The sequence below is a fragment of the Drosophila elegans genome, unplaced genomic scaffold (genome assembly GCF_018152505.1).
Source record: "Drosophila elegans isolate 14027-0461.03 unplaced genomic scaffold, ASM1815250v1 contig_476, whole genome shotgun sequence".
NCBI classification, from domain to species: Eukaryota; Metazoa; Arthropoda; class Insecta; order Diptera; family Drosophilidae; genus Drosophila; species Drosophila elegans.
The window spans coordinates 23,442,297-23,454,586 of record NW_024545863.1 but is presented as its reverse complement, the minus strand read 5'-3'; the positions used below and the strand labels follow the sequence as shown (position 1 = coordinate 23,454,586).

The following is a 12,290-nucleotide window of genomic DNA, read 5'->3' as shown; positions in this document are numbered from 1 at the left end:
TTTTTGTAGTGTTGTTCATGTTGTTAGAAAAAACTTTAAAAACGTTTTAAGTAAATAAAGCTACAGACAAGAGGAATATCTAGTTGAAGAATGTTTTTAAATACTTGTCACGCTACCTTAATATACCATAATAAATAATACAACATTAACAAAAAAATCGTCACGATTTTTTACGTCGTTAAGAGGTGTTTTCGTTTGTGTTTAATAACCCAGCGAAATAGTTAAGACTGGGATAAACTCTTAGTTATTTTTTTTATTTCTGAGCTTTGAGAGCTTCTAGTGTCAAAAGATCAGATTACTTTAATTCCACTGGTGGTGAAGTCCTGGAACCACTCGAACTGTTCCAGCCAGTGCTGAACTGTGCCCCCGAGGACGTACAAACGCACCGGCACGTAATCCAACTCCTCGGCAAGTTCGTCAGAGGTCTCCCGCTCGTCATCAGAGTCCTCGTTCGACAGCAGGACATCCACCGCGATGAGGCAGTGCAGCAGATAGATCAGACTGGCCACCAAGGTGGACGTCGCCTGGGCGCGCATATACTGAAAGTACGGATGCAGTGGCTTCTCCGGCAGGATCAGATCCTCCGGCTTTGTATCGGCGTACAGAATATAGAAGTCCGACTCGGCATCGCGCAGTATCATCAATGAGCAGACCGTGTAGACGATGAATCCTGCAAGCGGACGAACCACCTCCTCGACGATCGAAGTATGGTTTCCGGTGCACAGGTTTATGGAGGCAAAGAGTGTCAGCACCGTAAATATGTAACAGAAAACCAGATACAAGTGGTGTCCTAAGTTGTCGATCCTAGTCCATCCTTTCAGATGCACGAAGATCACGAACATGTTGACCATTGTTTCAATCATGTAAAAAAGGAACAGCACCGGGCGCATGTGATATATGTAGACTCGCATTTTCACAGTCACTTTGTAGCTAGAAAGAACTGACTCGGTATTTGCGACAGATTTCAGATATAGGAAACAAGTTAAAAATTAACTGCAATTATTTCAAAACAACTATGTTTTACAATTTGGAAGCATGACAAGAACCAAGATTCGTATAAGCCTTGTATGAAAGTATTTTATTTTTTAAAATAAAGACCGGAATATGGTCTCTATAAATGAGCCCACCATAAATATTATGAAGTTTTCCTAAAATAAAAAGAAATCCTCATTTTGATTGAGTAAGTTCGTAAATGAAGATGTGGAGAAAATACTAATTTAAGTAAACATTTACTTTCAACTATTATTATTTCTCATTTTTTTCGCAGGTTGAGAGACTTGTCTCTTTAAATGTTATGCTAAAAATTTAATAAGATCGACTTAAAACAAAATTCGGATTTTACATCTGCAAGAATTTGCTTATAATTTTTTTCTATCTGCAAAGGGTCGACAAATGTACTCTGTTCAGGTATTGATGCTTCTCTTTACCGAACACTACAGACACGCTTTTGTTGTGGCCCCGTCCTCTCGGTTGGAAAGTTCTAATAGTATATTAATTTCGTTTTGGTGGTTGTCGTCGTGGTAGTGGAAGTCTTTGTCCTGGTTTATTCCACTCTCCTATTGGGCCCCACCAGACTTGGTCTTTGGTGTTTTCAAAGGCCACAAGAAGAAAAGCAAGAATTCCCAAATAGAGCTTCATGATGAATCTAGAAGATGCTGTTTTTTAAGCGAACTTTTTCGAAAAATGCTCCCTATAAATAGCTGCTAAATATATGGAGTTAATTCAATTACACCATTTCAAATCGCAATTGCTAAACGGCTTTTTTTTGATATGCATCATATATATGGGTCATTATATCATAAGCGTGCAACGTGTTTCAATTTTACATATTACACATTATATAGTGAACGCTACATTTGGCAAAAATGAGTTTATTTATAGGGCAGATTGGATATCAAATTAAGTGATGCGCAGCACGGGAGTATGCATGGAAGGTGTCGGAAGTGTTCCTCTCGTCATCCGAGTCCTCGTTCGACAGCAGGACATCCACGGCGATGAGGCAGTGCTGCAGATAGATCAGACTGGCCACCAAAGAGGACGTCGCCTGGGCGCGAAAATAGTGAAAGTAGTAGTAATGCTAAAAATTTAATAAGATCGACTTTAAACCAAATTCGGATTTTACATCTGCTACTTGCCTATAATTTTTCTATACTACTCTGTTCAGGTATAGATGCTTCCCTTTGCCGAACACGACAGACACGCTTTTGTTGCGCCCCCGTCCTCTCGGTTGGAAAGTGCTGCTTGGGCCGGCTCATCTCGCCATAAAAAAAACTACTTCACGTTGGCTGCTGGTGCTTCTGTGGCTTCTGTTGTCGGACGAACTGCGTCTGGAAACAGTAGCAACATTTGCCTGCCAGTTTGATGCTGTCGACTGCTGTTGACGGCGATTACGTTGATGACGCGAGACCGCAACGAATTTACGCGCAATTCTCCACCGTGCTTCAGCTCAAGTGCCGAGAGGTAGCCCAAGCGGTAGAGTAAGCATTTAAATAAATGTGTAAATGTGTACACACGACCCGGCAGTGCAGCGCCAAAATGTTAGCACACCTGACCTGCGATTTCGAAATTCTAAAACTCCATATGAAATAAAGTTTTGCTCTAAAATTTATTAAAAACATGACAAAGACTTATTAAAAATTGGCACAAGGGTTGAGTACTTATGTACTTTAAGCTTTAGAATTTGTTAATACATTAAAAGGTGTTTTGATTCAAAGCTCTAGGTGTAATTTTTACTTGGGCCTCTAAAAATTTTCAAGGTAATCTTTTGAAAATTCATGACATATTTCAACATTAAATAATTTGTTTGATAAATAAACATTAAGTTTATTTAAATGTATAATTTTATGCTTATGGTTTTTCCGTAGAAATTAAATTTTTGTTATATACTTGCTTAGGAATCGAATATTTCTTTTAGGGTGTAGATTAATCTTTGTTTTGGCCAAAAGCTACAAGAACGTCAGGAAACATAAAAAAATCAGAGTCAGACATTGTTGTTGTTGTAGCCACTGGGTGTGCAAAGTAAAAGGGTTAATTCATTTGGCCATTTCAACTGCGTCATCTCTTTGTGGCTTCTTAACATAAGAAAAAATCCTGAATGCCGCTGCAATTTTGACAAGCGAACACACCGCGTCTTAGCGACTTTAAGTGCAACAACAAAAGAGGGCAGCTGCTGTATTATTTGTTCCTTCTTTTTCTGTTTATCCCTTTGAGATTCCAGGGATTGAAACTTTTTTTAAGTACGCTTAAGCTCGTGTGCCCTGCGCAGAAAGTATGGGAGGTTTATTTATTTATCCGATTTTAAATTTTTGATTTACGCTCTTTTTTCACTTCTTCGCGGCAGCCATCTTGAAAGGAAATTTTATTTAGTCCAATATAACAGGACTACACGACCGAAAGTTAACCAATTAAAAAGCAAGAGCTTTATCACATTTGTACTTACATTAAATTTTTAAAATTTAGTAAATCTATTTAGATGGTTAATAATTTATGTTTTGTTGTGATTACGACATAACGAAATGAAAGAAACAATTTCAAGACTCTGCTAGAAAACAAAATAAAAAAAAAACTTATTTATAAAAAAAATATATTTATTATTATTGAGCAAATATATAATTTATTTTACAAATCTATATTTGATTTTTTTTTTTGCTTTATTGATTAATAGTAATTCTTAAACAATACGCGAAATAATTTTTTCCATCATTTAATAGGCCAATCCAATTTAATTTTGCGCATTATTGTACCTAGCTTTGCCCCACAATTATATAGGCCGTTGGATGTGTTACGTAAGCGTTCGCAGCACTGCAAATTGCTGGCGTTACGCCCATCCCAGGGGGCATGGCTGTGGCCACATGCCATTACACGCGGCTAAATGCAAGTGCATAAATAACAATTACAGCTGCAACTGCATCGGCGGCAGCCACAATAATAGCAATAATAGTCAACTCGGCCGCTCAGGTGTCAATTGGGGGCCGCGCTGACCGCCGGCCATTTTGCAAAAGCGCATTCTGCCGCTCGCCATATATCGGCATATAATGCCCGTTGATTATTATGTTTACACTATATGCGGGCTAAGATTGCCGGTCCCGGTAATGATCCCGGACCGGTCAAATCTCAATGCAAATCAACGGCAATTAATAATTCATAGCCCGCTGGGCCTCCTCCTTCCACGGCGTCCGAATCCGATGGCAATTATGCGCCACCCCGATGGCGGGAGCAATGGTTTCCATAGGAAAGAGTAGTGAGAGGGTGGTTTGGGAAACACACACACACACCTCTTAAGATTTTCTGGAAAACAAATCTGAAATTCCAAATGTTCCAAAATTCCTAAGACCACCTGTATTTGCTCTATTTGGTTTAGATTTCACGCAACAGGCTGATCTTTATACATATGTTTCTTCAACAAAATATAAAAACCATCTGAAACATAAATAATTTTAAGCCAAAGTTTTCTCAGGGTTGTATTTTAATTTTTTAAAGGATTAACTCAAATATGTGATAATAAATAATAATACTTATTAAAATTTTAAAAAATTTAAGGTGAACAATAGAACATAACGAAAACTCCACAATCCATCCTCGCATATCTAACTAAATCTTTGCCTATATTCAATAAAATAAATTAAATATGCAAAATAGCCGGACAACAGCCGCAGCAGCATTACAAACTGCTCCAGTGGCCGCCTGTCGTCCAATATCAGCAAATTTGCAATAAAATATTTGTCTGGCCGTCGCTTTCAGTGGATCGGAGTGGTGCGAGTGGTGCGAGTGGTGTGGTAGGCCAACAGTGGGTCGTCGAGTGGTCGCCGCCTGGCTACTGCAAATTATTTATTTGCACCTTTCGCCGCCATCGTCTGACTGGCCTCCTTCCACCCCGCTACTCCACCACGCCCCACCACGCCCCACCTCCCCCGACCTCCTCAAGCTCTATTCTCTTTCTCCCGCGAACTGCATTTCCATTTGCTTATCAAATCGCTTGCAATCGGCAGAGTGAGAAATGCAGGGCAAATATAAATATTAGTCGGCTGGAAACGGGTGCCATATGCACTGAAAAAAATAAGCCAAATTGATCATGTTTTCAGAACGGCAAGGATTTTAAATCCATTTCTTTTCTGCCAAATCGCTTTATCCGAGAAAAACTTGTCTGATCATAATCACATTTATGGTATAAGATAAATACATAACTCATTTTGATATAGGAAATCATTTAATATTAAATCCTTTAAAAAAAAATGGTTGCCACTTTTGAACGAATGGTCTATGTTCTCAAATATTGGTAAATTCATAAGATTGACTATCAGCACATCAGATTTTCTTTCTGTGTGGCAGAGGGGGACGCGATCTAAGACTGGCGTATGAAATTAGGCGCTGCCAATGCGCCGCCAGCTATTTCGACCTGTCCGATGCATGAAAAGTGTGAAAACGAATTAGTGGCCGAGCTCAGGGATCTGGCCAAGTCGGATTCCCCACTCCGAAACTGGCTCAGAGTCGCACCGACTGAAGCAATGAGGGCCGAGGGCAGACAGAGGTCGCAAAAGTTATTATGGTAAGAAAAGCTTTTGTGATTTTAGAGCGAGACGTGTTCGTAAAATCAGTAGGAAAGAGGCGTGTTAGGTCAAATATCAAGTTATATTTATGTATGTAAATACAATTTTTTTAAAACACTTTAAATATTCTTTGACAATGTTCTGGACGAGGAAATGGCCAACAAGGAGATGAACCGAGAGTTACCTCTCAAGCTAGGGACCTTTTTCCTAGGCACCAAAATCGCAAATTTTATCCGGGTGCATCCTGATAAAGTGCATAAAGGGATTATCCAAGTAAAGTGCAAGTCCATCATCTACATCCGACAATGACATGGGCTTCTTAAGCGATGACGATGGGGACTCGGATTTCGATCATCCGTCGTGGCCCTACGACAGTGACTTTGGAGACTGTGTTGGTTTTCGAATTTTTGGATACGCTATGGATTGATTGTCAATTTATCTCAACAACCACTAAATGAAAATATTTAGTGAAAAATCATACAACTTTATTTTTATACCCTTGCAGAGGGTATTATAATTTCAGTCAGAAGTTTGCAACGCAGTGAAGGAGACATCTCCGACCCTATAAAGTATATATATTCTTGATCAGCATCACTAGGCGAGTCGATCTAGCCATGTCCGTCTGTCCGTCCGTCTGTCCGTCTGTCCGTCTGTCCGTCTGTCCGTCTGTCCGTCCGTTTATATGCAAACTAGTCTCTCAGTTTTAAAGCTATCTGCATGAAACTTTCCCAAAAGTTGTCTTTCTATTGCAGGTAGTATATAAGTCGGAACGAGCCGGATCGGACGACTATAGCATATAGCTCCCATAGGAACAATCGGAAAAATAAATGAAAAAAAATTATAACTTTGCTGTTTTTTAATTTTTTGTTTAGTTCTTCGACATTTAGTAATGGTTAAATATTTCCGATTTACGGTTTAAATTTCATCAAAATCGGACGACTATAGCATAAAGCTCCCATAGGAACAATCGGAAAAATAAATGAAAAAAATTATAACTTTGCTGTTTTTCAATTTTTTGTTTAGTTCTTCGACATTTAGTAATGGTTAAATATTTCCGATTTACGGTTTAAATTTCATCAAAATCGGACGACTATAGCATATAGCTCCCATAGGAACAATCGGAAAAATAAATGAAAAAAAATTATAACTTTTCTGTTTTTTATTTTTTTGTTTTGTTCTTCGACATTTAGTAATGGTTAAATATTTCCGATTTACGGTTTAAATTTCATCAAAGTCGGACGACTATATCATATAGCTCTCATAGGAACAATCGGAAAAATAAATGAAAAAAATTATAACTTTTCTGTTTTTTAATTTTATGTTTAGTTCTTCGACATATAGCAATGGTTAAATATTTCAGAATTATGGTTTAAATTTTATCAAAATCGGTCGTCTATATCATATAGCTCCCTTAAAAATAATAAAAATATATAAAATAACTATCAAATAATTGAGCTGCAAATCATCATAGCTTCAATGTTTTTAAACATATACGAAAGTAAATCATAATTTTAATGTTTTCAAAAATGTTTAATTCTTGCAATAGCTGCAAGGGTATATGAACTTCGGCTTGCCGAAGTTTGCTTTCTTTCTTGTTTCATCTTATTATTGCAGAATAAACCAATAAACATAACCAAAGAAACAAGTAAAGTGCAAGTCCATCATCTACATCCGACAATGACATGGGCTTCTTAAGCGATGACGATGGGGACTCGGATTTCGATCATCCGTCGTGGCCCTACGACAGTGACTTTGGAGACTGTGTTGGTTTTCGAATTTTTGGATACGCTATGGATTGATTGTCAATTTATCTCAACAACCACTAAATGAAAATATTTAGTGAAAAATCATACAACTTTATTTTTATACCCTTGCAGAGGGTATTATAATTTCAGTCAGAAGTTTGCAACGCAGTGAAGGAGACGTTTCCGACCCTATAAAGTATATATATTCTTGATCAGCATCACTAGTAGAGTCGATCTAGCCATGTCCGTCTGTCCGTCCGTCTGTCCGTCCGTCTGTCCGTCTGTCCGTCTGTCCGTCCGTTTATATGCAAACTAGTCTCTCAGTTTTAAAGCTATCTGCATGAAACTTTCCCAAAAGTTGTCTTTCTATTGCAGGTAGTATATAAGTCGGAACGAGCCGGATCGGACGACTATAGCATATAGCTCCCATAGGAACAATCGGAAAAATAATTGAAAAAAAATTATAACTTTGCTGTTTTTTAATTTTTTGTTTAGTTCTTCGACATATAGCAATGGTTAAATAATTCAGAATTATGGTTTAAATTTCATCAAAATCGGACGACTATAGCATATAGCTCCCATAGGAACAATCGGAAAAATAATTGAAAAAAAATTATAACTTTGCTGTTTTTTAATTTTTTGTTTTGTTCTTCGACATAAAGCAATGGTTAAATATTTCAGAATTATGGTTAAAATTTCATCAAAATCGGAAGACTATAGCATATAGCTCCCATAGGAACAATCGGAAAAATAATTGAAAAAAATTATAACTTTGCTGTTTTTTAATTTTTTGTTTAGTTCTTCGACATATAGCAATGGTTAAATATTTCAGAATTATGGTTAAAATTTCATCAAAATCGGACGACTATAGCATTTAGCTCCCATAGGAACAATCGAAAAAATAATTGAAAAAAATTATAACTTTGCTGTTTTTAAATTTTTTTTTTAGTTCTTCGACATATAGCAATGGTTAAATATTTCAGAAATATGGTTTAAATACGCAAGTAAATCATAATTTTAATGTTTTCAAAAATATTTAATTCTTGCGATAGCTGCAAGGGTATATGAACTTCGGCTTGCCGAAGTTTGCTTTCTTTCTTGTTTCATCTTATTATTGCAGAATAAACCAATAAACATAACCAAAGAAACAATATTAAAAAAAAATTACCTTTAAAACCCTTTTTTTTGTATACATATTTTTAAGGACAGTTATTTTGAGTTTAACGTAGAGTAAAAAAAAATAAGCTATGTGTAAAAGAATAAGTTCCGATAACAGTATTCAATTAATGCCTATTTCAAAATATATAAAACTAAATTTCAATGAATTTATATCTACTCTTCGGTCACAACTCCTTGTAATGTCCGACCAAAACAGCTGTCCTCGAACGACTTTCAACACATTTCGCTTGTTTACTGTTGTCTGCACAAATGCCTGGCCAAAAAAGCCAGGGAAGCAGAGCTAAATTGTCACTTGCACACGGGCGCCCAATAATTATAACAATGGGTGGCCACAGCGACAGTCGCAGTTGTGGAGCTGTAAACTGCGTCATGTTCACAAATTTGTTTGCATTCCTTAACGGTGGTCGCCAATGACAAAATGCTCAAAGCCCAAAGCACCGAAACGCACAAAATGCGGAAAAATCGAGAGGCAAAAAGCGAAAAGCCAAGCCATCGTCACATATGACAAATTTTCTTGTTGAATATCGTGTAGCTGTTGCGTGTGGCTTTTGCCAATCGAAGGGGGGCGATAGGAGAGGTGGGCGGGTGCCACATGCGTGGCGCATGCGTGGTGGAGTCGGTGACTATGACAAATCGCCACATGGCAGGCGGCCAATTAGCAAGAGGAGAAGTCCATACAGACTGGTTTGATGCCACCTGATAGACCCAAGATTAATTACCGCCAAGACGCTAGGCTTAGCTTCTTAATGTGGAATGTATGGATGGGCTTAGCGATCGATCCCCTGATCCCATATTTAAGTCCCACTAATGCATGTCTTTAATATAGTATGATATGATTAAAATGCGTTAATAATTAATTAATTATATGTGTCAAGATTAAGCATCCTTTGGATTCAAAGATCGAAGGATCTTTAAGTTTGATTACTTAAATCAAATTGTTATCAAATCGTTCAAAAATTACATTTTTAAAAATGCTTCTAACAATAAAAACAAATAAAATTCTACTTGCTTAAAGTATTAACATATTTATTTGCTTAGTTTGATTAAATAAATTTACATATGTCTATCAAGCACTATAAAGACTGATGAAAACATATATTTACTTTAGTAAAGTAATTTTACAAAGTATTAGGACTATGCTGGGATTCGTGAAAAATAAACTGGACATTGTCAATAGGTTCGTAATCTTCGGTTATGCATTCCAGTTTGACGACAGATCGTTTTCGGGTCCAAAGGCTTGCCAACTAAAAAGCAAAAACCATTAGAAAACCAATACAAAAATAGAAAAAAAAATCTTACATTTTTTTTATAGGAGTCCCAAATATTCTGACAATCCCTAACTCTTATTAATAAGGGAGTCTGTTTTTCGCCACTGCGTCGCACTTTCACAACATTATGGAGCAGACTTTCCGTCAGATTTGGGCACTTGATAAGCACAAGTTCCTTAAGATTGGGACTGGCCTTGACAAAATCCAATAGCTGGTCATCAATGAGATCGGGGCAATAGCAAAACATAGCGTAGCTCTGAGAAACGGGCAGACAAAGCTTACTCATGTCTTGATTTTCAAATTTACAATCAACCAACTCCAGTTCATCCAAGCCAAGGCAATGATTTAGTTTCATCTGAGTTAGATACTTGGCATGAGCCATGAAGTTGCAGTTAAGTTGAAAACTTTTAAGCTGGCTGCCTTTTTGTTGAATCACTCTGGATAAGGCTTTTACAGTGGTCTTAATTTCTAGTTCATCGAGCTGAGTGAGCCTTAGAACTAAGAGCTCCGGCAGTTGAAAAATGTCACTCGAATTGAATAAGAAAGTTTGAAGGTTGACCAACAGATTTCTCAGCTGCTTGCAATTCGAGATTCCCAGCAGTTGGTGGCTGGGATTTCCTAGTAAGTGTAATTGCATTAATGGCATATCACTGGATAAAATGGCCTCTAAAGCTGGACTGGAAATCTCTTCGTAGACCTTTAGGGACTCCAGTTTCTTAAAGCGATCAATAAAGCAGGCCTGCACGGAAACAAATATCTCAAGATGAATCAGGTTGCTCAAGAGTTTGGGTAGGGCATGAAATGGCCATTGAGGTATGCTTTTATTCCTATTGCTCAGCGAATGACCCCAGGAAATCTCGCAGTCCGTCACGTGGACCAGACGTTCGATGCCCGCCTGTTCCAGGATGTTCAGCTCCTCTTGCAGCTGCTCACTGCGCAAATGGACGCTTCGAAACTCGGTGCACATGTCCTGCAGAAACATATGCAGGTTTGATCCATGAAGTTTCCACTGCATTTGTCCCAAGTCCAAACGTTCGTGTTGATCTCGCCAGAGGGAATTAAAAGCATCGGGTATTTTTTCGAAATGACGGTGCAGCAAAGTTTGATCTTTAATAGTCAGCTTTCTGAGAACCAAGTGTATGAGGGCTAGATCCTCATTGTCTGTTTCTGAATCACTGCTTCCTACCATGAAAGTCCTACTCTTATCCTCCTTGGTTGGTGAAGGCATTTTCTAGCCTTAATGTTTTGTAATGGTGTGTGTTTTACGTAAAACTCTTTGCCTACTGTACAGTTATAAAACTTTTACTTCAAAATAAACGCTTTCTGAAAACTCTTTTACAAATCAGGGTAACAGATTGGTATAAACCTTTATGTTTCCGACAAGTTTTCAAAGGATTCACAAAAATATGGTGCGATGTTAACTGCAAAAAGTGTAAAGAGTTTTTCCTACTTCAATGTTTGTCACAATTTTTTCAGCTACAATTTCTTGAAAATTTCCTCATGCACCACTCTCCACCTAACACTTGTGGCATTGCTACCACCCTGCTGAGATCGGAGGCTAACGAGCCATGGATATGTTTTCATTTCAAACTGATTTTGTTTTATGGACCCTGGCATGGGGCCCGACCTGATCGACGGGGACACTCGGCCCAATCGATCCAGTTGGACTTTTCCTAATGTCGTCTCGACACTCGGCGGCACTTCTTGAAGCTCTGCTCCTAAGATCGGCTTCCCAAACTCTCCGCTAATGAGCTCGACGAGTTGCTTGGGATCTTATTTATGACACTTGCTTGCTCATATCTCGGCTTTTGTTTCCAAAACATTTTGCTGTGGCATCAATTAAGTGATTGGCTAGACTTGGATTAAAACAAGTTTCACAATGGAAGCGAATGGGAAAACCACGATAACAGAGTCCAAACTCGTTAAAAAGTGTGTGCAGCGTGCGTTTGACTGCTGGAAAATATGAAAATTGAAATGTTATATTAATAAACTTCAACAACTTTGATGCAAGTTAATTAAATGTTTCTGTGCTTCTATTGCGGTTTATTGCTGTTGTCGACAACCGTTGCAATTTTCGCTATTTCTGACAGTTCGGACACATTCGAAGAGGCGAATAAGAAATAGTTTGCCGTTGGGTGGCAATGCAAGTCCCACCCCAGATGTGGATGTGATTAGATTTGCGAAAGGTAGATAAATCCAGGCTACCAATTTGTCGGATACGGTGCGAGTAAAGTTTCAATAAAAAATTGGTAACTATATAAAAATTTATAAAAAAAAACCTTATCTTTTGATTAAATCTAAACAGTCCTCATAAATGCTAATTTTTGCCATAAAATTGAGTACTTTTTAATAAACTGTAAAATGGATTTGAAAATAATTTGTTTTTAACATATAAAAAACAAAGGTGGGAATCGTAAAGTTTAAATAAAACCGTCAATTATCTTAATTAAATAAATAATTTAAATCCTTCGTAGGCGCATATTTGTTATTTATTAATTGATCGTTTGGAAATTAAGTACTTCTTCATAATCATTATTTCAATCAGTGATTTG

General features: G+C 37.6%; 2 protein-coding genes across 2 annotated transcripts; both read right to left on the bottom strand.

The window, feature by feature from the left end:
• Positions 1-233: 233 nt before the first annotated feature.
• On the bottom strand, positions 234-1,666 carry LOC108136720. Its single transcript, XM_017258044.1, has one exon. The coding sequence runs from the start codon at positions 909-911 to the stop codon at positions 291-293; it is 621 nt and encodes a 206-aa protein (XP_017113533.1). The 5' UTR covers positions 912-1,666; the 3' UTR covers positions 234-290.
• Positions 1,667-9,511: 7,845 nt separating this feature from the next.
• Positions 9,512-11,004, bottom strand: LOC108136742. The gene is made up of 2 exons (XM_017258085.2): positions 9,770-11,004; positions 9,512-9,714 (listed from the first exon to the last, which is right to left on the bottom strand). Exons 1-2 carry the CDS (start codon positions 10,964-10,966, stop codon positions 9,589-9,591), a joined length of 1,323 nt encoding a protein of 440 aa, XP_017113574.1. The 5' UTR covers positions 10,967-11,004; the 3' UTR covers positions 9,512-9,588.
• Positions 11,005-12,290: the final 1,286 nt, after the last annotated feature.

Coding starts and splice junctions, on each gene's coding strand:
- LOC108136720 (XM_017258044.1), bottom strand. CDS start 911: ATGCGAGTCTACATATATCACATGCGCCCGGTGCTGTTCCTTTTTTAC.
- LOC108136742 (XM_017258085.2), bottom strand. CDS start 10,966: ATGCCTTCACCAACCAAGGAGGATAAGAGTAGGACTTTCATGGTAGGA. Junction 9,715..9,769: donor GGGACTCCTATAAAAAAAAT/GTAAGATTTTTT, acceptor TTTGCTTTTTAG/TTGGCAAGCCTTTGGACCCG.